Here is a 26589-nt window from a genome sequence, read left to right on the forward strand (position 1 = left end):
TTAACAATTTGCATCTGTTTTGTGATTATCGTGACACTTGTGTGTTATATAGAACTGTATGTCTTATCAGCACATCGAGGATCTTCCACCGGAGGCTTTAGCAAGCACTCGTAGCAACACTACACTTTACCCTTTGCCATGCGTTGTTAGGGAACGGTAGCAAGTACCCCGATGACCGACTTCAAGAATATGTAGAAAAAATTTAGAAATTATACTTTCCAAAAGTCATTTGAGCTTAGTGTATTGCATTTCCATTTATATTGTAGGTTCTTGCTGATGTTTTTGCGGAGTATGACGCAGCTGCTGAATCAGAAGCTGCAGAGTTTGTATGTACTAGTTGTGAACATTCACATTATTATCAATCTCATTTATTTAAAATCAGATAAAATCATGCCGTCATGATCACTGCTTAAAGTACCAGTATTTGGTTGTTCTTTTGTTCAGAGGAAGAGCTAGCACTCGAGTTCACCGGCGTTTTCATGCGCCATTTCCATTGAGTAGAACAGCCAGTGAACCGCAGCGTGTTCTTCCGCTGACGTCACAGCATGGCCGCGAGCCACGGACCCAGTTTTCTTGCGCTGTGCAATTAAAAGTTGGATATTTGCGTAACAACAGCTTCTTTTCACGTAATTATAACAGAAATCTAACATGTTTGCCATGTTGTATAGTTTATTTAAGAAATTGCATAGAGTCATGTTCGTGTCATCAGCACTTTAAGGTTGTAGGCTATGTGCTAGTCAGTCATAACTAACCAGCTAAGTTCGTGAATCGTGAGAGTTGAGGTGACATGTTTAGCATCAGCATGCATTAAAAGCCCAAATGCCAACAATAAATTTTTTGTTGACCTATAAAAATTGTTGACCTATTTCTCGCATAACTTCATCCACGAGAGCATGAGAATTATCCACTTTGCATAGATTGGGGACAGGAACGTTAAGGTGCATTGTGCAGGGGGGCGGGGCAGGGGGGGCATTTTGTGTGTGTGTCGGGGGGCCAGTGCCCCAGTAAAGCTTAATTCCTAGTGACGCCCCTGATGTTCACACCTCGAATCAATTTAGTAAAGCTAATTCACCGTCAAAATGAGTTTCAGTGTGATACAACTCCCATGATGATTATCACACACTCTGGCCAAAGTCCCTGGAAGTTAGCATTACCCGGTGACACCAGGGCTTTGAACTGGTTCAAGGAACGAAAACGAAAACCGGGAACTTTTTCTATTTCACATGGAACAGAAACGAAACCAGAAACTTTATTATTTTTTATGTTCCGGAACAGAAACGCTTATTAAAAATAATGGTAACCGGTTAATACCGGTTTTTATTTCATTCCTCAAAGTTTCCGTAGCCTACAAATAAAAAAGCCATTCTTCTCCTGCGCAAGTTTCTATGACCCGCTGGGGTTCACTTCCTGTGTGACGGTCGCTGACTGAATGGAGAGAGCGGGAAGGTGGACTACTATCATGTCTCACGGGGTGTCGTGGCTCAGATGGCTAAGGCACCATACCATAAATCCGGGGACCCGGGTTCGATTCCGACCCAAGGTCATTTCCCGATCCCTCTCTCTCCTGCTCATTTCCTGTCTCTCCACACTGTCCTATCTATAAAAAAATAAAAAATACTATCACGTCTCAAAGAAGAGCCTGAACGTTGCAACCTCCCTATTGGCTGTTTGTAAAAATGTATCAGTTGTTGCCCCTCCCACGGGAATCATCGCGGGCTCGAGAGACGAGACCTGACGAGTTAGTTCGTTGGTAGCAGAACAAAATGTCTGGACACAAATTGGGTTTTCAGAAAAGGAAAGAAAATACAAAAAAGGAGGCAGAAAATGCAAAACGAGTTTTAAGGTAGGACAAATGGTTACTTTTCTGAGGCAGCCCGCCGTGGCTGCCTGCAGGCTTATTTATTATAGCCCATTTAGTTAAAATAGTTGATATAAAATGTTTATAGTTATAGTTATGTGATGGTTGTCCTGATTTAGACTGTTTTTTTTTTTTTTGGGGGGGGGGGGGGGGGGGGGGTTGCGCGATGTTGTACCTGGGTCCAGATTAGGGCAGAACCGGCCCTGGCTACATTTCAGGTGTAGTTTGTTTTATGTATGCATGTACTTGCATAGATGTGTACTTGGTCTTCCAATATGGCGCCTAACAAAATCTCGCGGCGCGGTGACGTCATGCGGTAGCCCTCTATAGGGCCTGACTAGCCTTTGGTAACACACTAAACGAATTCTCTTTCATTTTTGGCACTTTTTCTGTTTGTGTAGATGGGAAGACATACTGAGAATCCAAATCGCCAACATTTGAAATAATAATTGTTTTGAATTATTTCTTGTCTTATTTAATGAAGGTTGTAATAGAATTAGCCTACATTTGGCTTAAGCTGGATGAGACAGAGACATAATTTTATAGCCATTTGTTAAACAGCTGACAGAGAATGTAATTAACCGTTCCGGGAACGAAATTTTTTTGTTCTAACCGGTTCGGGAACGTCTATTTAATGGTGGAACCCAAAACCGGAAACGTTAAAATTCCGTTTCTGTTCGGAACGAACCAATAGGAAAAAAATTCTGGTTCAAAGCCCTGGGTGACACTATACACGAAACACACACTTGCCAACCAAAACCAATTAACGACTACTGTAACTACACCAGCCTTTACCTGCTTTTAGAGCACTTTGAATATAGTTGTTAAAAACAAGTAGCAAGCTCACGTTCTTCAAGCTGAAGATAGAATGTTACACTGCTTGAGTAACCTCATTAGTTAAAATTCCCCCACTGAAATCCCTCATCTGAGTTACTGTCATTCCACTGATTTCCACGAGGTTGTAAGCAGGGTCTTCAGTCTTATCCACAAAGAGCCGATGTATTATACTGCGAGTAGTCAGTCAGTACTGACAAGCTTCCAAATGTCTGGCATTAGCAGGGTTGTTTACATCATCTCTGAGACATGGACAGTATGTTCAAAGGCATTCAGTGATTGTTGGTTTTTTTTTTTTTATTTTGCAATTCATAAAGTGAGATGATTATAATATAAAATATTACATTAAGCCTAGGTCACAACTGGACGTACGATTTTTTTGGCCGTGCGATTTTTGGCGTTTCCCAAATTGCTGCGTTTTTTTTGTTCATGGACAAAGATGCACGTTGGCCGTAAGTTTGTCTTGCAACCTGAAAAAAACGTAAGCGCCCGTAGAGTTTGTTTGGCATGACAAAGAACCTCTGCGGCCGGTCTGCGGCCAGTCTACAGCTTGAAAATCAGCACGTCACACGTGCGCCCTCCGTGCATTTCACGCGCGCCCTCTGTGCGTTTCTTGCGTTTTTTGCACGTAGACCAGCCGTAGGAGCATGTACGGCCGGTTGTGACCAAGGCTTTATATGTATAACAGTATACAGTAAAATGAAAACGAAATGGTAAATCAATGTCGTTTACTATGGGCTAGATGCTGTTCAGCTAAACCGAATAGCTCATGCATTTAAAAAAAAAACTAACACTGAGTATCTGATTCTCCATTCCAATAACGGGTGGATTCAAAACTTTCTATTTCTTAAGAGCACGTCTATAATTATTGTTTTTATCACTACTACCCAACCCCGTCGTTCACCCAGGAGACTACTGACAGTCAAGGCATGAAACAAGCTCAGAATAGAATGCAAAATATTCACATTTAGTATAAATATGCAGGTGATGATAGGAAATCGAGCATGCTGATTGGTCGAGAGATTTGGACTATTTCTCAATAATCACCTCGAGCGACTCGGCAAAATGGTGGCCGATCGCTTTGTCACCATAAGAGAGAGAGAGAGAGAGAGAGAAGGCCTTTATTCTCACTGCACAAATGTACAATGAAATGTAGTTCATCACAGGAGAGCAAAGCTGCTGCATACGTATGCGCCGCCACTCTTGGGCACTTCAGCCCAAGGCTGTCCTATGTTAACCTAACTGCATGTCTTTGAACTGTGGGGAAGTGAGGAAGAACTACAAATGATGAAAGAAAATGCTGTTCCTAAATGCACTAAAGATGCTATGAAGTTTGGTCTGAACCTATTCAAAGGTAACATGGGATTGGGATTTATTTTAACCGTTTCAAAACAAAGTATTTTATGTGAGTCGGCGTAGATAAGTGACACAGGACTGTGCACGACGTTATTACATTTGCATGCCGCTTTTGATGTTTGAGATAAATTATTTTTTAAATACGATTTTATTATTTTTTTGAAATAATCACCTGTGTATTTATACTAAAACAATGATCTGCCTCAGGCTCAGTGAATATTGGAACTCATTATCCATACAGGATAGGTTTTTGATGGAATTGGTGGAATAAAAGCATGTGTTCTGTTCCCTTCTAGCAGGTTTCATTCATTTGGTTTGATAGCATGCAATATTGTTAGCATATCGCTTATCCTACGTGTAGTGGCCTAGTGGTAGCGTGTCCGCCTCTCGATCGGGAGATCGTGAGTTCTATTCACGGTCGGGTCATACCGAAGACCATCATAAAAATGGTACCTACTACCATCTGGCAAGGCACGCTGCAATACAGATGTGAGCGGGGAGTCAAACTCTCATGGTTACCAGAGGACTCGCCCCCCACTGTAACCCTAGCTATGTAATAGGCGAGAGGCCGAGGGCTACGGAAACGGAGATCGGTGCCGCCTGATGCGCCATACCAGAGTTGGGCCTGGTTAGTACTTGAGTGGGAGACTGCCTAGGAATACCAGGTACTGGGCGTGGGAAGGACTTTGATTTGATTTGATTTATCCTACGTGTATTATGTCACTCTACTTAATGGAGAATGAGCGATGAATATAGTTTACGATAAAGCATGGTTGTCAAGACAACGTGACGTCACATGCCAGAGATGTAAAACTTCCACACTAGTGAGCAACTGTGACAATTAGTAAATAAACATAGCCACCGGGTTTGCTTCATTAAATACGGAATATTTTGAGAAAATTGTGAAAGAGAAAGATGCGTTGAACACGCAAAAGGAATGTGCATGGAACTAATCATAATAATATTGGCTGGCTTTTTTTGTGGTATATCAGATATACACATTGCCGGTGTAGTGTCTGGCTGCTTTATGTCCCGGGGCGCCTTCAAAAGGGGCTCTCCCCTTTTAGTTATGCGGTCATAGTTAGTTTTACCGGAGTCCCTGCTTGCACTCAGAACAAAACGTATCCTGTTCTTACTCATTAGGTGACATTGTGTATAACTAACAACCTGTCCCCCCATCTAAACCTCTGAGTTACATGTCGATCCTGAGATCGAGATGCTGACCTCTTCTGCTCCTCGGACCTGCCTGATCCATCCTGATGCCCTACGTCTGGCTGGAGTCTCATCACATCACTCTTGTAAAGGACGGCCCCATATGAACAGTCGAAAGTCGCACTTGGAAGACGCTCTGGACACTTATCATAATACATTTACTGTATGTCTGAGGACTACAGTTGACTTGCTAACTTTAGGACTACAGTTGTCTTGAACAGTTTTGCACTCAAGTTTCCATCAATGAGCAGTTTATAACTTCAACAAAACAGACGTCATGTTAAAACTATGAGTTTCTTGGTTAGTCAGTTATACTTTGTGACTCTACAGGACACAATTATAGAAGAAAGTTATTTATAATCACGTTGTCTGTTCTCACCCAAATGAGGATGGGTTCCCTTTTGAGTCTGGTTCCTCTCGAGGTTTCTTCCTCATGTTATCTGAGGGAGTTTTTCCTTGCCACCATCACTTTTTTGCTCACCGGCCACTGTGGCTAGTGGTTTTCCCGAGTCACTAGCCATTCAGCCTTTTCACTAGCCACAATTTTATTGGCAGGAAATCGCATTTTTTTCTTCATCATGATATGTTAAAGTTCGGAAGATCTAGATTTAATTATGAATGGCAGCATATAATGTATTTCTACAGTAGCACTCAAGTACTCAGTGCTGTTAAGGTAGATCCCTATATGAAAACATGCAACCAATTCAGACAAAAATATAAACAGAGTATTCTGTTTATTGAACTCAAAGCCCCGTACAATATGAAATATCGTATAATATGAAAAATAACATTCAGTACAACTGAACTGATTCTAATATTAAAAGTCCAATTCAAAACATTTGTCATTGAAAAACATTTGATGTTTTGATATGTAAGTATTGTGTATTATTATGCATATTATGTCTCATCTCATCTCATTATCTCTAGCCGCTTTATCCTGTTCTACAGGGTCGCAGGCAAGCTGGAGCCTATCCCAGCTGACTACGGGCGAAAGGTGGGGTACACCCTGGACAAGTCGCCAGGTCATCACAGGGCTGACACATAGACACAGACAACCATTCACACTCACATTCACACCTACGCTCAATTTAGAGTCACCAGTTAACCTAACCTGCATGTCTTTGGACTGTGGGGGAAACCAGAGCACCCGGAGGAAACCCACGCGGACACGGGGAGAACATGCAAACTCCACACAGAAAGGCCCTCGCCAGCCACGGGGCTCGAACCCGGACCTTCTTGCTGTGAGGCGACAGCGCTAACCACTACACCACCGTGCCGCCTTGCATATTATGTATTATCTATTAATAGTGTGTGTGTGAACATGTGTAGAGAGAGACATTAAATGTCCTCATTACATTCAGGGGAATTAGCTCAAGTGGTAGCGTGCTTGCTTAGCATGTAAGAGGTAGTGGGATTGATGCCCACATTCTCCAAAACAGCAACTGCCCCCTTGCTTGCATCTTCTTAATTTCCTGAGGGAACTTGCCCAAAGGGATCAATAAAGTTTTATCTAATCTAATCTAATCTAATCTAATCTAATCATCAGATGAGTCTGAATGGTCCATGAAAAATGTTTTTTGTGACCTGAGGCTTCCAGCATGCCATAAGTTGATAGCTGGGGTGGGATCAACTTCTTTACAATCGCGTGAACGTTTCTAAACAGCAACTCCATCCTCTCCAGCTCAGCTGACTTCATGACAGCCAGGGACTTGGAAGCAATGCTGTCCTGTAGTGAACCAGCTGTCTTTGCCGGTTTTGATGTTATAGTACCGATGTGTGCATTTTACTTTTCGTGGTCCTTTTATAGTTTCGAGTTTAAAATTACTGGTGCCTGTCTTTGCCAGACTTTCTACAGTCTTCGCAGTACATGGTATTTTCGGTTTTGCTATCAACTAGCCAATCTCACCCGAACTTCCATTTGCCATTGAACTGTCTTATCTTCCTATTAGTGTCTTGTTCATCTCCATGGCCGCAGCCAGCTCTGAGGTAGCCTGGCTAACGCGACTTCAAAGCTCTGCGAGCATTTGGTCTGGCCAAGCTATTAAACCAAACCGTTTCCCAGAGCCCGTGGTTGACCTGCCTCCCTGAAATGCCTCAGTTTGCTACTGGTCGAAGCCAGAAAAGGCTGTGACGAAGCTTAAACCAATCACATCACTCTTTCCTCTGACGTATGCAACGCGACGGGGCTAACTGGTAGATTAAACTCTTACCGAAGCTGGTCGGGAGCAAGGCGAAAACGTCCTTCCTTTCAATAAACACCTCCAGGGCTGCTCTTTGCTCCGTTTTCAATGAGAACTTCCCGTTGAATGCTTTCAATACAGCATCTATGCGTAATAGATGCGGAAGCGTGAATGAAGCGCTTCCGGCGTAGATTCTGTAAACAATCTATGGCTTCCGGTCGCAGTTCTACTACGTCAGTGCCTTGAACACGCCTCTACCCAGGGCCGTTGGAGATGCTCAAAGTTGATTGGTTCCCGATTTTTCGGGAGCTTGGAAGAGCTGTAGATCAGGGGCGCAGATAGGATTTTTGAACTGGGGGGGACTGAGCTGTCAGCAAATGATTCCATTTTGTGTAAATGCATATATATATATATATATATATATATATATATATATATATATATATATATATATATATAATGTGTGTGTGTGTGTGTACTGAAGCTTCAATATACATTCGAATTGTGAGTTTTCTAACTGAATGAACATTGGTAGACAAAGGCCTACCTGGTCAACATTGCTCGTTTTTTGAAAAAACGCTGTAGCTAATTGTTTTTTGTTTTTTCATTGTTGACCCCACCAGGGATTGCCTGCAGGCCAGGAGGACAATGTTAACATCTTGAATCTCATAATTTCAGTTAACAGTTGCTGCTTACTAAAATAACATTATACATAAAAATAACAACATTAAAAGATATTCACCTACAGCCTAGAATGCTGTTATTTTACATTTAGCCTACTTCAGGTAAGTCCAAATTCCTTCTTATTATTATCAGACTAGCTGCTCAACATTACAAAACAAGTATTTGTCACATCTGGGAAAGGCAACAGGCAGAGGATATTTACATCTTTTGGTTCTTGAAACAAACGCTGTGATTTTTTCCCCCCCTCTTCTCTGGCTTAATGTGGCAGAAAGATCACCAGCTCAGTCATTAGACAGTTGTTTATGATCACTATGGTTACCGTGACAGGCAAAGTCCCCAGCTCCCCTTAGGACCCCGGGGTCGAGATGGTGCGTTACGTTTACATTGGAAGTCGGAACTTGGAGCTCCGAGCAACATAACCTCAGAACTGAGCGCTTCCCAGTTTAAAAACTGGGACATCATGGAACATGGGATTCGAAAAAAATGGCCAGTTAATGAAATGAAACGAAAACCCCAACGGAGATGCTGGATTTCAATGCTTTTCCGACTTCAAACTTCCAACTTACGAGTACAACTGAACGCACCGCAGCAGAAACACCGCTGCTATCAAATGGATGAGCTGTGCAGTGTTATTAACCGAGAATTACGTGGAAAATGAACACCTTGCTTTCCCAACTTTGCAAGGATCTGCTCCAGCCTACACCGATTCAAGAAGGGGAAAATGTGGATTGATCACTGACAAGGCTGCTGCTGCTGCCATTTCAACTTTGTGCTGCAGTGTAAGTTAGTTTAACTAACGGAACATTAATCCTCACTTTTTCTACCTATGTGTGGCGCCTTACGTAGGGACGGTGGGTGGGGGGGACAGATGGGGGTCACTATAAATCTGGGGGGGACATGTCCCCCCCGTCCCCCGTGCTATCTGCGCCCTTGCTGTAGATAGCTTGCCTGGCCAGACTAAGCTCGCAACAGGCCCTCGTGTTGCGTCACGCTTAGGATGGGCAGGCCCAGGCTAGCTCTGAGGCCCCCACGGTCCAGACCTCGGTCATTTTTAAGAGCTGGAAATACATTTGTATGCTAAATATTCAACTGGATAAAAAAATAAAGAACATTAAAATGTCTCCGTAAAAAAGTGCATTGTTAATTATGTTAAACGTTGATTCTGTCTTCTGTGTCTGTTTTGTGCGCGCGGCTCTGAGACCAAGAACACAAAAACGAATGAGCGCACAACTCGGGGGAGGAACGCAGTGCAGAAGACACGGGGTTTTCATGGTAACCGTCAGTGCACTTTCATGAAGCTGTTAAATTTACATTTTTGAAGCAGCGCAGTTGTAGCCTACCTTGTTTGAGATTTTAAAAATAAATCATTTGATGAGCCAAAGCAATGGAGTGGAAAGTTTCAACTTATGTTTGCCTTGGATAACTTTGCCTAAAACATGGTAGTGTAGACTGATTTTTTTTTTCCCCAGAATGTTTTTTTTTGTGTATGTGTGTAGGTGTAATGGATGCCAGATTGTTAATGTATCTCAGTTCCATAGGCTACATGGTTAGGGTATCTTTTGTCCTCATTGCTTGGGCCAGATCAAACCATTAAACAAGCTTAAATTATTCTTACTCTTGCCACATACATGATTTTTTTTCAAAACTGATGATATTCAGTTCAAACACCATTAAAAGTAATTTCAGGAATAGATCTCTTGTGTGATGTGTAATTCACCCCTCTCATTTAAATATGTCGAAAATTTTTTGGTGCGCGCTTCGCGCATCACGGACCTCGGTGATTTTAAAATGCTGCTCCGGCCCTGATCATCTCTGCCCCTTTTTCCCTGAGCAGCAGGGTTTGAAACTCCAGCTACTGTATATGCCACCACATCATGCGCTTGTCAGTCGTCAGCAACTTTGTTGCTTCATTCATTAACCGCAGGTTACCGTATCATTGATTTTATCTGAGACGTTAACGAACGTTCTAAATAAGTCTAACATGTTGTCAGAATGTTTATGCAGGTGCTCATGGGAGTTGTAGGTGCGTAATATCACATTGCAATGCGTTTATTATATCAGATGCCTTCAGAGAAAACTGCAATTAAAATATATTGTCATACCACAGAATAAACCACCCGCCAAAGTGACTAGTGGGACTAAAGTCATTACCCGCCAAAGCCGAATTTTACAAATTTGGCGGGTGGGCGGGTGCTAATGTAAAGCCCTGGGCCATACAAATAAACTTGACTTGACTTGACTTGATATATTCCTTCCATTCAGCTAACATGATATTGAATTCATCTTTGACTTGTTCACTATCATGCTAGCTGAATGGAATATATGTGATATACCACTCAATGCCAGACAATATTATTTAAATAATAGCCTTGACTTCATCTCGGTTATTATTCACCAACATGCACTTCACCTTCGGCGAATAACTGTGAAATATTTTGCATATTCGAAATAAAAAAAATCACATCGGTTTCAGTGTGCACACTCTGTGTGCGAAAACTTCACACAAAATTTTCTGCATTTTATTATCACAATTTTGCGTCATATCCAGTGTGTAAAGGCCTTTAAAATGCATCATGTGACATATTCACTGGCAACTGACAACAAAGTTCTGGGATTTTTTTACATTTATATTTTCATAAATATCCGAAAGTGTGACCACTGCTATGACACTCTTCTAAAAGCCACCAGAAGGAGGATGCCATAGGATTACGCAAAACTGACGGCACGACCACAAATACAATGGTGCTTGAAAGTTTGTGAACCCTTTAGAATTTCCTATATTTCTGCATAAATATGACCTAAAACATCATCATATTTTCACACAAGTCCTAAAAGTAGACAAAGAGAACCCAGTTAAACAAATGAGACAAAAATATTATACTTGGTCATTTATTTATTGAGGAAAATGATCCAATATTACATATCTGTGAGTGGCAAAAGTATGTGAACCTCTAGGATTAGCAGTTAATTTGAAGGTGAAATTAAAGTCAGGTGTTTTCATTCAATGGGATGACAATCAGGTGTGAGTGGGCACCCTGTTTTATTTAAAGAACAGGGATCTATCAAAGTCTGATCTTCACAACACATGTTTGTGGAAGTGTATCATGACACAAACAAAGGAGATTTCTGAGGACCTCAGAAAAAGCGTTGTTGATGCTCATCAGGCTGGAAAAGGTTACAAAACCATCTCTAAAGAGTTTGGACTCCACCAATCCACAGTCAGACAGATTGTGTACAAATGGAGGAAATTCAAGACCATTGTTCCCCTCCCCAGGAGTGGTTGACCAACAAAGATCACTCCATGAGCAAGGTGTGTAATAGTCGGCGAGGTCACAAAGGACCCCAAGGTAACTTCTAAGCAACTGAAGACCTCTCTCACATTAACATTAGCCAATGTTCATGAGTCCACCATCAGGAGAACACTGAACAACAATGGTGTGCATGGCAGGGTTGCAAGGAGAAAGCCACTGCTCTCCAAAAAGAACATTGCTGCTCATCTGCAGTTTGCTAAAGATCATGTGGACAAGCCAGAAGGCTATTGGAAAATGTTTTGTGGACAAATGAGATCAAAATAGAACTTTTTGGTTTAAATGAGAAGCGTTATATTTGGAGAAAGGAAAGCACTGCATTCCAACATAAGAACCTTATCCCTTCTGTGAAACATGGTGGTGGTAGTATCATGGTTTGGGCCTGTTTTGCTGCATCTGGGCCAGGATGGTTTGCAATCATTGTTGGAACAAGGAATTCTGAATTATACCAGCAAATTCTAAAGGAAAATGTCAGGACATCTGTCCATGAACTAAATCTCAAGAGAAGGTGGGTCATGCAGCAAGACAGCAACCCTAAGCATACAAGTCATTCTACCAAAGAATGGTTAAAGAAGAATAAAGTTAATGTTTTGGAATGGCCAAGTCAAAGTCCTGACCTTAATCCAATCGAAATGTTGTGGAAGGACCTGAAGCGAGCAGTTCATGTGAGGAAACCCACCAACATCCCAGAGTTGAAGCTGTTCTGTACGGAGGAACGGGCTAAAATTCCTCCAAGCCGGTGTGCAGGACTGATCAACAGTTACCGCAAATGTTTAGTTGCAGTTATTGCTGCACAAGGGGGTCACACCAGATACTGAAAGCAAAGGTTCACATACTTTTGCCACTCACAGATATGTAATATTGGATCATTTTCCTCAATAAATAAATTACCAAGTATAATATTTTTATCTAATTTGTTTAACTGGGTTCTCTTTATCTACTTTTAGGACTTGTGTGAAAATCCGATGATGTTTTAGGTCATATTTATGCAGAAATATAGAAAATTCTAAAGGGTTCACAAACTTTCAAGCACCACTGTATGCCTGTGGTGACTGTGAAATGTAAATGAAACATGCTTAACTACAGAAAATATCCTCCTACCTCAATCCCACTCTGAAAAACGTGAGCCCATTTACTGTCTGAGCCGAGATTGATGACATAACCAGAAATTTAGTCATTTTCTTTCATTTCAATCATTAGAGGAAGTTTATTGCGTGTTATATAATTTGGCCAAGTATTTATTTGGATAATCTCATCCAGTGTGACAAATCATCAGCTTTATAAGCCAGCTAGAGGAGCAGTGAGGTTGTGTTAATTACTTACTTTTAATCACAGAAAGACTTCTGGAAATACATAAACACAAATGCAACTCAGATACGACTGTTAAAAAAAAAAAAAAATTCATGCATGTTTAGTCTGTGGAACAGAATTATAGGATTATATAGGATGAATGAATGAATGAATGAAGGCTCTGAAGTCTGACCAAAATAAGGAGCACTCATTTTTGGAGTTAGATTTGATGCTCAGTAGAAAAAAAACAAAACAAAACAGGACAATGTCAAGGAGACATGAAAGCTGTGTGACTGTGACGCAAGTCATTTCTCTCAGCAGTGTGGGGTGGAACATAAAGAATCAGGTATTTCCTTCTCTTCTTTTCTCTCCTCTCCTCTCCTTTCCGCCTCTCTAAGGACTACAGGAGCTGATATTTATAGACCAGCCTCAGAGAGATAGCCATGTCCCGTCCTCTAAATGCACCAAAAAAACCTCTTAGTAGTAGATAGAATGCATGTTCTAATGGAATATAAGCTGCTTTTTTCAGGCACTGGAACCATCACTTTTACTCCATTTACATTTACAAATTTGGCAGAAACTTTTATTCAAGGGCGGCACGGTGGTGTAGTGGTTAGCGCTGTCGCCTCACAGCAAGAAGGTCCGGGTTCGAGCCTCGTGGCTGGCGAGGGCCTTTCTGTGCGGAGTTTGCACGTTCTCCCCGTGTCCGCGTGGGTTTCCTCCAGGTGCTCCGGTTTCCCCCACAGTCCAAAGACATGCAGGTTAGGTTAACTGGTGACTCTAAATTGACCGTAGGTGTGAATGTGAGTGTGAATGGTTGTCTGTGTCTATGTGTCAGCCCTGTGATGACCTGGCGACTTGTCCAGGGTGTACCCTGCCTTTCGCCCGTAGTCAGCTGGGATAGGCTCCAGCTTGCCTGCGACCCTGTGGAACAGGATAAAGCGGCTACAGATAATGAGATGAGACTTTTATTCAAAGCAACTTAGAACGAAAGTGGAATCCAGTGTAAGCGTCTGCTGGAGTGTTAACAGTTTCATTCAGGAGTGCTGGAGTGTCTGACAGTTCTGGGATTTAAAATCACATCCTTTCTGATCACTAGTGCAGAATCTTAACCACTGATCCATGCACATCTCTGCTTGACTTTCAACTACCAACATCAGGGTTCTAACAAGACCAAAATATCAGCGTAGTGGCACTAGTCATAACAGCCTGGTAATATTAATGAGATTATCTCATCTCATCTCATTATCTGTAGCCGCTTTATCCTGTTCTACAGGGTCGCAGGCAAGCTGGAGCCTATCCCAGCTGACTACAGGCGAAAGGCGGGGTACACCCTGGACAAGTCGCCAGGTCATCACAGGGCTGACACATAGACACAGACAACCATTCACACTCACATTCACACCTACGGTCAATTTAGAGTCACCAGTTAACCTAACCTGCATGTCTTTGGACTGTGGGGGAAACCGGAGCACCCGGAGGAAACCCACGCGGACACGGGGAGAACATGCAAACTCCGCACAGAAAGGCCCTCGCCGGCCACGGGGCTCGAATCCGGATCTTCTTGCTGTGAGGCGACAGCGCTAACCACTACACCACCGTGCTGCCCTAATGAGATAATTATTATTATATATTTTTTAATTATTCATTAATTTATTAATTCTTTTTTTTGCCAAAAGTTGCTGTAATTGTTTTTGACTGAATACTTATTATAATTAATATTTAGCTACGTTAGTGACCTATTTATGGAATAAGAATAAAACCACCAGTTGATGTCCACCAAGTGTCAGCCTTATTTTCAGCTTCAGCCATTCAATTACAGTACATGACTATCCAGATCTAACTCAGGGACCGGCACGTATTACGTGCATGGTGTGTAAGCGCCTCTTAAAGCGAGATGGCCGTTCGATTTCATAAAATCACTGATATTTAATTCTTTCTGAAATGTGGTCATTGTGATATATGTTTATTTCTGTAATATCTCACAAAATATCAGGCCATTCTGTGGCTGGGAAGTTATTTAATTTGAGCGGATTAAAGCAAATAATGTGCATGAAATCGCTCGCTTCACGCAGTCAAGCAGACAGAGGAAGTCCGTGTGCGCATGCGCAGGCTTATCTTCTTCTTCTTTTGGGTTTTACGGCAGCTGGCATCCACAGTGTCGCATTACTGCCATCTACAGGTTTACCTTTGAGCGTGCACTGACAGTTCCATCATTCTGTCGCTAAACGAACAGCTGATCACACCGAGGTGCTCGCTGAGCACCGATATTTATTAGTTTGGTGCTGAGTTTCCTTTCCTTTATATATAACATAACGTCTTTTCTTCTCGCTTTCTGTTACTGTAGTCGATCTTTCACGTTTCATTCGCATACTCACATCCTCCATTTTTCTCTCCTGTTTCAAATTTGTATCCAACAATGCCTTGCACGAACAGGGAAAGCCCACCACGTGATTCATGATGTAGTATCTTGAATTGGTTCATGGTGAAGCAGGAAAAAATAGCGGAGAATTTAAGGCCACGTGGCCCTAAATTCATTCCTTGTTCTATTAAAAAAGCAAATAAAATTGGAAGTCTGTGATTCAAATTCAGCCGCTTTCGGTCCACTAAACAAAAATAGCTGGGTGTCGGGGAAAATTATTTTTATGACCTACAGGTGAAAAATCTGAAAGGCCGTCGACCTTTAACACGGATGGCACTTTAGCACGAACACAGCGTAAACGTGGAGATAAACCGGACTCGTATGATGAGTTACAATTTCCACACAGAGCTACTCGGGCAGCTACACACTGGGCGCTTATGTGGACAGTGAGTGGAGTATGTCCGAATGTAGAACATTCATAAGACACCGAGCCGCTGCGTTGGGATAGCAAGAGAAATTTAAACAAAAGACCACATTTTCAAGATTGACAAGTCTTTTTATTAGTGTAGCGGTAACTTTGACAGGCGTGTCGGCAATATTGTGGGCGTAGCGGTAAGGAAACACTGAGTATCAGCCTTATACGCTGAAAAGGCTGAGTTAGAACCCTGATATATGTACGGTATATGCTGAGCCACAATACTGCATATAGAAATGAACACTGGCATTTTGGTCGAAATGAAAATGACAGATCACTGTTTGATCAGCTAGTCATTTTTATACCAAAATAGGTACTTGATACCCCCCCCCCACTTGCATTTTGGGCGGCACGGTGGTGTAGTGGTTAGCGCTGTTGCCTCGCAGCAAGAAGGTCTGGGTTCGAGCCCCGTGGCCGGCGAGGGCTTTTCTGTGCGGAGTTTGCATGTTGTCCGCGTGGGTTTCCTCCGGGTGCTCTGGTTTCCCCCACAGTCCAAAGACATGCAGGTTAGGTTAACTGGTGACTCTAAATTGACCGTAGGTGTGAATGTGAGTGTGAATGGTTGTCTGTGTCTATGTGTCAGCCCTGTGATGACCTGGCGACTTGTCCAGGGTGTACCCCGCCTTTCGCCCGTAGTCAGCTGGGATAGGCTCCAGCTTGCCTGCGACCCTGTAGAACAGGATAAAGCGGCTACAGATAATGAGATGAGATTTCCATTTTTTTTTTTTTTTTACATATATTACATACACTGTGGGGCGGCACGGTGGTGTAGTGGTTAGCGCTGTTGCCTCGCAGCAAGAAGGTCTGGGTTCGAGCCCCGTGGCCGGCGAGGGCCTTTCTGTGTGGAGTTTGCATGTTCTCCCCGTGTCCCCGTGGGTTTCCTCTGGGTGCTCCGGTTTCCCCCACAGTCCAAAGACATGCAGGTTAGGTTAACTGGTGACTCTAAATTGAGCGTAGGTGTGAATGTGAGTGTGAGTGGTTGTCTGTGTCTATGTGTCAGCCCTGTGATGACCTGGCGACTTGTCCAGGGTGTACCCCGCCTTTCGCCCGTAGTCAGCTGGGATAGGCTCCAGCTTGCCTGCGACCCTGTAGAACAGGATAAAGCGGCTACAGATAATGAGATGAGATATATTACATACACTGTGTCTATACTGGGAGTCTGTTAGAAGAAAAAGAGAATGTAAATATTCGAGTGTTGTATCTACACAGTCCTGACGTAATCACATCTGTCATATTAAAGGCAGAAAACTGGATTTGTGTCTCTTCAACTTGGTAATGCGAATGTAGCCTTATTGTTGTCTCTCTTGTTGTGCACATACCGTCTCCGAACACTCTCTGATAGTTGCGGATCTCCTGCTTGGCTTTGTTTAGCTGCTCCTCTAAAATACGCAGCCGACCTGCAGAGACTGGTTTAACAGACTGTCCTTCAGGAATCCTGTAAGGAGGACACACACACACACACACACACACTATCAGTATTATTGTGTAAAGATACAGTAATTATCTCCAGCTCTGATTTACCTGTGACACACAAGGACACTGTGGCATAAAAAAAAAAAGATTAAAATATAAATCAGAGACACAGGAGAGAGAGAGAGAGAGAGAGAGAGAGAGAGAGAGAGAGAGAAGGGTGGGGGGTAATGAGTGCCCTTTAGAGTAAAATTTTGGTCTTAAATGCCAATAAATCCTTAGAAATCAATTTCCTCCGACACTAATATCTAAGAATTGGAATAATTCACAAGACGTTTTTGGCCTTAAGAGTACTCGCCAGTGGAGGCAGCACGAGGACAGTAAAAACACAATGTTCTGTTCATGTTGAAGATTTACTCCTCGGATAAACTCCTACTCCTTGCTCAGTGTTGCTTTAAGAACATTTACAACACCGTTTTATTCCCAGCTGTACACTTCTAAGACTCGTTTCAAGAGTAACTCGCAGAAATTTTATCTTTTTGATTTGCCTTGAGAGAAAGGAGATACTAGGCTTTTTTTTTAATATATATATTCTGTAATATTTGTGAAGAAGTAAAGAAGATACCTCAACATTCTGGCTTTCGTGATTTACACTGAACCAAATAAAGTCTTCAGGAAGTTGCACCAGCGTGTGTTTTTACATTGTGAGCTTATGTTGTGTAACCAGAGGTGTGACACGTGTCTGGTCGGAGTTTTATCGCCCCACTCCTGTGAAGGACGGCCCCATGAGGACAGTTGAGGGTTATACCTGTTAAAACTGTTAATATTATAGTCAGGCTGTCTGTTGTTGCCCAAATGAGGATGGGTTCCCTTTTGAGTCTGGTTCCTCTCGAGGTTTCTTCCTCATGTCGTCTGAGGGAGTTTTTCCTTGCCACCGTCGCCACAGGCTTGCTCATTGGGGATAGATTAGGGATAAAATTAGCTCATGTTTTAAGTCGTTCAAATTCTGTAAAGCTGCTTTGCGACAATGTTTATTGTTAAAAGCGCTGTACAAATAAACTTGATTTGATTTGACACATCACAACCGAGCGTCAGTGTCTAGAGTGACGTATCTACACATCGGAAATATGAATACTCTGAATATACCAGTGTTGCTTTCAAAACAATGATGGGTGATCTGAGTTTTGAGGCGCTCGTTTAGGCTGCTGGGCCATAGAAGGTTCACGCTGCACGCTGCATGCTGCACGCTACACGCTACACGTTCACGTGAAGAACCGGACCCTGGGCCATTAAACTTCATGCTTGGATGTTCACGTGTTGCGTCTGTTCTACTTTGACCGAGTAACCAACAATACGGACTCTTCGGATGACGACGATTGCCTCATTCTGCTTTTACTGAGACAGAGGAAGAGAAAAAGGAACAGAATTTGGAGCCGAGAACACTTCCTTCTGAGAGAAACCCGTGGTGAATTTCACCGAACATTCTATAATCTGCTTGACAATCCCGATGAAGAACTATTTTTCAATTATACCATTCAATTATATTTTTTTCTGAAGTTTTCCCCTGAAAGCATAGAGTTATCTCCCTAGACCCGTTCTGATTGGCTGGCGCGGCGGTGACCGCATGCATTGACTGGAATTTCCATCTTCACGCCTAGAAAAAAGTGTGCATGTTCATTTCATGCTTCACGCGTGAAGTGTGCAGCGTGCAGCGTGCAACGTGAACGCCGTTCTATGGCCCAGAGCAAGTCATGCTACGTTTGTCCACTTTTCTTTACACGCGTGTAGCGTGTAGTGTGCAGCATGCAGCGTGCAGCGTGAACCTTCTATGGCCCAGCAGCCTTAAACCACCCTTCAAACACAAGCAAAGCTACTGAGCATCATGTGCAACATGTAAACACTTCTGTCAAACAATTCACATGTAAGGGAAGTAACAGCCTCAGTAAATATATATAAGTGAAGCTCAACCCAGGCAAGACAGAGGTAATCTACCTCCCTGCTCCATCCTCTCCAGCCCTGGACATTGTTGTCTCCCTGGGGAACATCTCGAAGTCTCCTTCACCCCGTGTGAAGAACCTACGGGTAGGGGTTGTGTTCGATGACAAACTTTCCTCCTCAGCAAACATCGCTGTTGCAGTGACCTGGACGTGGAGATTCCTCCTCTACAACATCCGAAGTGTCCGCCCTTTTCTTACCACCTACTCTACTCAGCTCCTGGTCCAAGCTCTGATCCTCTCCTGCTTGGACCACTGCAACTCTGTCTTTGCTGGCGTTTCAACTTCTGCCATCAGACCCCTGCAACTCATCCAGAATGCTGCAGCTCATCTGGTCAACAACCTTCCCTGTTCTTCCCATGTCACCCTTCTGCTTGTTGACCTGCACTGGCTACCTATCGCAGCTCACATCAAATTTAAGACATTGGTGCTAGCTTACCAGGCTTTCAAGGGGTTCAGGCCAGCATACCTTCAGAGTCTGATCCCTACACTCCACTACTACTGCTCACCTGGCCCCTCTTCCTCTCCGCTCCTGCCCAGACAGCTCAAGACTGCTGCCTGTCCTGGTTCCCCGTTGGTGGAATGACCTTCCCATTGAGGTCAGAACTGCTGACTCCCTGACCACCTTCAAGTGCAGACTGAAGACTCACCTCTTCAGGCTGCATCTCTCCCCTGCTTCCCTGCCCACTGTGTAACTGCATTTCGGTCTTGACCAACCCAGGCTGTATCTTGTCTAGCCTGGGGTTAGCTGTTTTGAGTTCTCTATTTAGTTGTACTTTGTATGGTTGGTTTGTTTCCTTGGCTGTTTGAGTACCGGCATTTCAACAGCATATTACACCAGGTATGGCTGTCACTGTTCAGTTGACACTAGAACTTTATCGCACTTTGTGTACCTGACTTTTGCACTTGTTGTACGTCGCTCTGGATAAGAGCGTCTGCTAAATGCCATGAAAAGTAATGAGGAAGAGAGGAGTGGAGAGACTCGTGCAAGCAACACGTTTGTGGATCAGATATATCCTGAGGAGAAAGTGAAGAGAAGTAGGAAGTGATTTGTCGCAAAAAGGTGCGCGGACTTCAGACACCATACACGGAGAGGTTTGAATTCATGCTGGCTTGGAAAGATGATGTCAAGGTCAAAAACATCACACCCCTGTCCTACCATGCAGCCTCTCCCTTTTACACAGACATCGATTCTGGCTCTGTTACGACTAATTGTTCTGACTCAGAGGTGGAACAACACAAACCCCCTGTTCCGCATCCGGACGTTTTATACAGAACACGAGGCGGAATAAAGGCATACAATTCCTGCCTTGAACAGGCCGTGTAAAAGGAGCCATTATCAAAGTCGACAATCAAGAGAACCCTTCACAAATGCAAATATATAGAGATTTTATTTCAAGATGCAAACACACAAGAACAGAAAGGCCAGATTAGACTTTGCTCAAAAGCCTATCCAATTCTGGAACAATATTCTTTAAACAGCTGAAACCAAAATGAACTTGTACCAGAATGATGGGAAGAGATGAGTATGGAGAAGGAAATGAAAGGCTCGTGATCTAAAGCAAAGCACATCATCTGTCAAACATAGTGGACGCGGGCATGGATGACTGTTAATGAACTGGGTCACTGGTGTCTACTGATGATGTGACTGCTGATAGAAGTAGCAGGATGAATTCTGAAGTACACGCAGCTATACTTTCTGCTCAGATTCAGTCAAATGCTGCAAAACTGAAAGGACAGTGCTCCCTGCTGTGAACAGGCTGTGTAAAAAGGGCTACTGAGACAGACCTAAGGAAAGAGGAGAGAGAGAGAGAGAGAGAGATTGGAGAAAGAGAACAAGTTGTTTGTACAGTCGTGGCCAAAAGTTTTGAGACTGACACAAATTTTGGTTTTCGCAAAGTTTGCTGCTTCAGCGTTTTTATGGAATCAATTTTGTGCCAAAATGTTCATACAATACTTTTGAAATATCAAACAAAAACGACAAATCAAAATACAAAAAAAGAACAAAAAAGTCAATTTTTTTAGACTGGCAAACAAATTATTCGTGTAATCGTGCAAAAATATCAGTCTATTACTCTTCAGAAACCTTTTATTTTTGTTCCGCGTCTTTCTCAGTTCTTGACACAAAAGGGATTAAAACTAAAGAAATGGTTAAAAATCTTGGTGTTTTCATTGACAGCGAGCTAAACTTTGACAGTCACATGAAAGCAATCACTAAAACGGCATTTTATCACCTAAAAAACATTTCCAAACTAAGAGGACTTATGTCAAAACATGATCTGGAAAAACTTATACATGCCTTCATCTGGGCGGCACGGTGGTGTAGTGGTTAGCGCTGTCGCCTCACAGCAAGAAGGTCCTGGGTTCGAGCCCTGGGGCCGGCGAGGACCTTTCTATGTGGAGTTTGCATGTTCTCCCCGTGTCCGCGTGGGTTTCCTCCGGGTGCTCCGGTTTCCCCCACAGTCCAAAGACATGCAGGTTAGGTTAACTGGCGACTCTAAATTGACTGTAGGTGTGAATGTGAGTGTGAATGGTTGTCTGTGTCTATGTGTCAGCCCTGTGATGACCTGGCGACTTGTCCAGGGTGTACCCCGCCTTTCGCCCGTAGTCAGCTGGGATAGGCTCCAGCTTGCCTGCGACCCTGTAGCGGCTAGAGATAATGCGGCTAGAGATAATGAGATGAGATGAGATGAGATGCCTTCATCTCTAGTAGGGTTGATTACTGCAATGGCCTTTTCACAGGCCTGCCAAAAAAGACCATCAAACGACTTCAGCTGGTTCAAAATGCAGCGGCGAGGGTTCTCACACGAACAAAAAGAACAGAGCACTTTACTCCAATTCTAAGGTCCCTTCACTGGCTTCCAGTAAGCTACAGAATTGACTTTAAAGCATTGCTGCTGGTGTACAAATCTCTAAATGGTACAGGGCCCAATTACCTCTCTGATATGTTGCAGCGGCCTAACCCAATCAGATCTACTGTACCAGATCGCAACAGAAAAATTTACTATTAAAACCTGTTGTTAAAACAAAGTGTGGTGAAGCAGCTTTTAGCTACTATGCAGTGCAGCTATGGAACCAACTGCCAGAGGACATTAAAAATGCTCCTGCTGTTGGCAGCTTCAAATCTAGGTTAAAGACCAAGCTGTTTTCAGATGCTTTCTGTTAAATAATTAATATTTTTTACATTTTTTATAATCTTTACTTTCTCTGCATGTTTTAAATTTACTTTAACTTTATTCTATTTTATTCTGCTAGGTTTTTTTTCCCCTTTCTCTTTCTTTTTCTCCTTTTTCTTTTTGGCATTTTAATATTTTATTTCTACTATTGTTTAATTCTTATTATTTTCTTTTAATTCTTTTAATTAATTATTTTAGAATAAAGATAAAATTATTTTATGTAATTTTATTTCTCTATTGTTTACTGTTTTTGTTTTTACTTCTGTAAAGCACATTGAACTGCCATTGTGTATGAAATGTGCTATATAAATAAACTTGCCTTGCCTTGCCTCAGTTTTGTTTGACGTAATTTATTTTGGTTGCGATTCCAGCTTTCTCGTTTGCGCTCCCTGACTCTTTGCTTGCAGTTTTGGCACAAACTTCACGTGTGGGTGGGCTGTCCAGGAATGCATTCCCATTGGCTAACTTGTGTTTGACTGACAGCTACGCTCAGCCATTCCCTACTCGGACTCTGGCGGACTGTTTGACGAGTGACCGATCCATTGACGGTAAACAAGGATCGAGTGGACTTCAGTGGCGACTATGATATTGAATTTACACTTTGTTGAATTAATTCAATATCATAGTCGCCACTGAAATCCACTCGATCCTTGTTTACCGTCAATGGATCGGTCACTCGTCAAACAGTCCGCCAGAATCCGAGTAGGGAATGGCTGAGCGTAGCTGTCAGTCAAACACAAGTTAGCCAATGGGAATGCATTCCTGGACAGCCCACCCACACGTGAAGTTTGTGCCAAAACTGCAAGCAAAAAGTCAGGGAGCGCAAACGAGAAAGCTGGAATCGCAACCACAATAAATTACGTCAAGCAAAACTGAGAAAGACACGGAACAAAAATAAAAGGTTTCTGAAGAGTAATAGACTGATATTTTGCACGATTACATGAATAATTTGTTTGCCAGTCGAAAAAAATTGACTTTTTTTTCTTTTTTTGTATTTTGATTTGTCGTTTTTGTTTGATATTTCAAAAGTATAGTATGAACATTTTGGCACAAAATTGATTCCATTCGTTTTTAGATCTTTTTGTCAGATGTTTCTATTGTACTTCTACTGAAGTACAATTATAAGCATTTCATAAGTTTCAAAGGCTTTTATTGACAAATACATCAAGTTTATGCAAAGAGTCAATATTTACCGTGTTGAGCCTTCTTTTTTAAGACTCCTACAATTCACCCTGGCATGCTGGATATCAGCTTCTGGGCCAAATCCTGACTGATTGCAACCCATTCTTGCATAATCAGTGCTTGGAGTTTATCACAATTTTGGGGTTTTTGTTTGCCCACCCACTTTTTAAGGATTGACCACAGGTTCTCAATGGGATTAAGATCTGGGGACTTTTCTGGCCATGGACTCAAAATTTCAATGTTTTGTTCCCCGAGCCACTTAGTTATCACTTTTGCCTTGTGACATGGTGCTCCATAATGCTGGAAAAAAGCATTGTTCATCATCAAATTGCTCCTGGATCGTTGGGAGAAGTTGCTCTTGGAGGATGTTTTGATATTCTTTATTCATGGCAGTGTTCTTCGGCAAAACTGAGAGTGAGCCCACTCCCTTGGATGAGAAGTGACCCCACACAGGATTAGTCTCAGGATGCTTTACTGTTAGCATGACACCAGACTCATGGTAGCGCTCACCTTTTCTTCTCTGGACAATCATTTCTCCAGATGTCCCAAACAGTCTGAAGGGGGCTTCATCAGCGAAAATAACTTTACCCCAGTCCTCTGCAGTCCGATCCCTGTACTTCCTGAAGAATGTCAGTCTGTCCTTGATGTTTTTCTTGGAGAGAAGTGGTGTCTTTGCTGCCCTTCTTGACACCAGGCCATCCTCCAAAAGTCTTTGCCTCACTGTGTGCGCAGATGCGCTCACACCTGCCTGCTGCTATATTAATTTTTATACTAATTTTGTGCAAGAGAATGCACATTCACCTGTTCATATGTCATGTTCAGGAACAAACTAACGTTAATGGTGCTAAAATGCCTGGAGAGAACGCCCCTAGGATTGTCCGCTTTGCTTATACAGACTTCTCGTGCAGTGGGAAGAAATGCACGGTTATGTGTTCGATATGTAGAAGAACTATCAAGGAGACGACGGGGACGACCTCGAACTTCAATCGTCATTTGGCGAGACTCCACCCAGAGAAGGAAGTGACATGTTATGTTCATTGCTCTGTTGATAGCAGGGCTTGCTTGCTGAGCGATGAACTAGCTAGTGTTAACCCTCTGTCATGTTATTTGCCCTGTTGATAGTGGGCGGGGCTTTCTGACCGATGAACAAGCTTTTTATCTGTAGCCTGTTAACTAAAATGGGGCAGTCGAGCAGTAATGTTAGTCCAACACAGTAGCAGAGACGCTTTCACATAAAGGCAGCAACAGCCACCGTCAAATGGTGCGGTTGGATTCTTGTTCTCAGGCCCTGTCCACACGGCAACAGATTCAGGTGAATCTGTTAAAATTGTTTATCGTTTCAGCCTGGCGTCCACACGGCACCGGCGTTTTGGGTGCCCCAAAACGAAATCTTTTGAGAACGGGTTCCAGAGTGAAAAAATCTGGCAACGGCGCCGTTGCGAAGTCGTCTGGATGAGTAGAACGGATTTGTTTACGATGACGTCACAACCACATGACTGTCAGTGCTTCACGCTGGGTAGAAGTGTAACGAACTCGATGCGAGTTGTCAACAAATCCTATAACTTGGTTCATGAAACGCGCTTACAAAATATTTTCACTGTGAATATTTATTGTGTAATGGTGCAAAGTGAGAGAGAGAGAGAGAGAGAGAGAGAGAGAGAGAATAGCCCTTAGGGCAGAGTCTTTAGTCCAAACACTGAGGAAGCAGTACCAAACTGCGCACCGCCCGTGCGCTTTCCAAAAACAAAAACAATCCCGCCAGCAAAAATAGGAAAAAAAAAGGAGTGATCTCACCTCTTCAGATGTTGGTTTAAGTCCGACAATACATTCCTCAAAAAGGGTGTAGAAGAACAAAGTAATCCATCAACGTGTAGCATTCAATTTATTCCGGACCATTAAAGAATTCTGGAGGATATCAGAATGTTGGCGTACCGGCTTGCATCTACCCCCATTCATTCCTCTTTCCGCGTCTTTCGTTTTACGCTACTGATTAATAATCAAAACTTTATGTGGCTAATGCTACAGAAGAAGGGGTTTATGCGCATGCGTCTACTTCTCCTATTGTTCTGGTGTCTCCAATGGGACCGTCTTACAGCGCATGTAGAGGTGTGGCATGTGTATTGCATCGTTTTCAGCAAACGTTGTGTTGCCATATGTACCTGAAATTTTACTGATCCGTTGTCCATGTGGACACGATATTTAAAAAAAAAAATCTCGTTGCCGTTGTCGTGTGGATGTAGCCTCAGACTCGACTCGAAATCAGTAGTGGACTCGACTCGGATTTGAACACTGAGGACTCGAGACTGGACTCAGACTCGAGGTTTAGACTACGTTCAGACTGCACCCTGAAACGACCCATATCCCATTTTTTTGCCCATATGCGACCTGTATCCGATTTGTTATTGACAATCTGAACGACACAGATCCGATTTTTTTCACATGCGACCCAGGCCGCTTGGATATGTGGTCCTAAATCCGATGCATATCCGATATTTTCACATGCGACTGCAGTCTGACCGGACAGGTCGCATTCATGCGACCTACACGTCATCAACAAGAGACAAACGTCACTATTCTGCGTTGGCTAATCCCGCCTCTTTGGTGGAAAACAACAACATTTGTACAGTTTTCAGAATTTAAATAGACTTTTATAGAATTGATCAAGCTAATGGTGGATTTGGTAGGGACCTGGATGTTGATCTGTTAGCCTGATTAAATAAAACAGTTGATTTATAACTTAAACCATCCTGTATTACAAGATTATAAGATTGTTCTGGAAATTTCCAGTAATTTGACACCTTCGGTCTCATTAGTCTGCTGCCCACATTAATCAGATTATTGTGTGAGTTCCGCCGCCGCCACAAAAACCACATCGCCAGGTCTCGCCTCATCTCCATAACAAACTGCACTGGTGTTTCTGCACCTTGAGCCAGCGCTGAGAGAAGTTGCAGAATTCAGCTGGCTATAAACAATCTAAATAAATATTTATAAAAATGTAGAAAAAGTTTATTAATATGACGAAATAAATATGTGCAAATTATTAAGCCTGAATTAAGAGTTTGGTAATACAGCGGCCGTATCCCAAATGACTGCCTACTGAAGCTCGAGTGCACTATATAGAGATTAAAAACCCATTACTTCCTAGTAACATGTAGTGCACTTATATAGAAATTAGAGAGACATTTAAGAGTCAACCCTCGTTACCAGGCTACACGTTTTCATTTCAGTTCAGAAACAAAAACACACACGAGACCTCACACTTTAACAC

The 26589-nt window shown here is 42.7% G+C and overlaps 1 protein-coding gene across 1 annotated transcript in view; it reads right to left on the reverse strand.

Annotated features, from left to right (window-relative positions):
- Positions 1 to 26589, reverse strand: part of fut8b (fucosyltransferase 8b (alpha (1,6) fucosyltransferase)) — a 236060-nt gene that overhangs the window by 165533 nt on the left and 43938 nt on the right. Inside the window, exon 2 of the mRNA XM_060915731.1 lies at positions 16879 to 16994. Coding sequence (XP_060771714.1) covers positions 16879 to 16994 — 116 coding nt within the window. The remainder of the gene's footprint in view (positions 1 to 16878; positions 16995 to 26589) is intronic.

This window comes from Neoarius graeffei, chromosome 3 (assembly GCF_027579695.1).
Source record: "Neoarius graeffei isolate fNeoGra1 chromosome 3, fNeoGra1.pri, whole genome shotgun sequence".
Classification (NCBI taxonomy): Eukaryota; Metazoa; Chordata; class Actinopteri; order Siluriformes; family Ariidae; genus Neoarius; species Neoarius graeffei.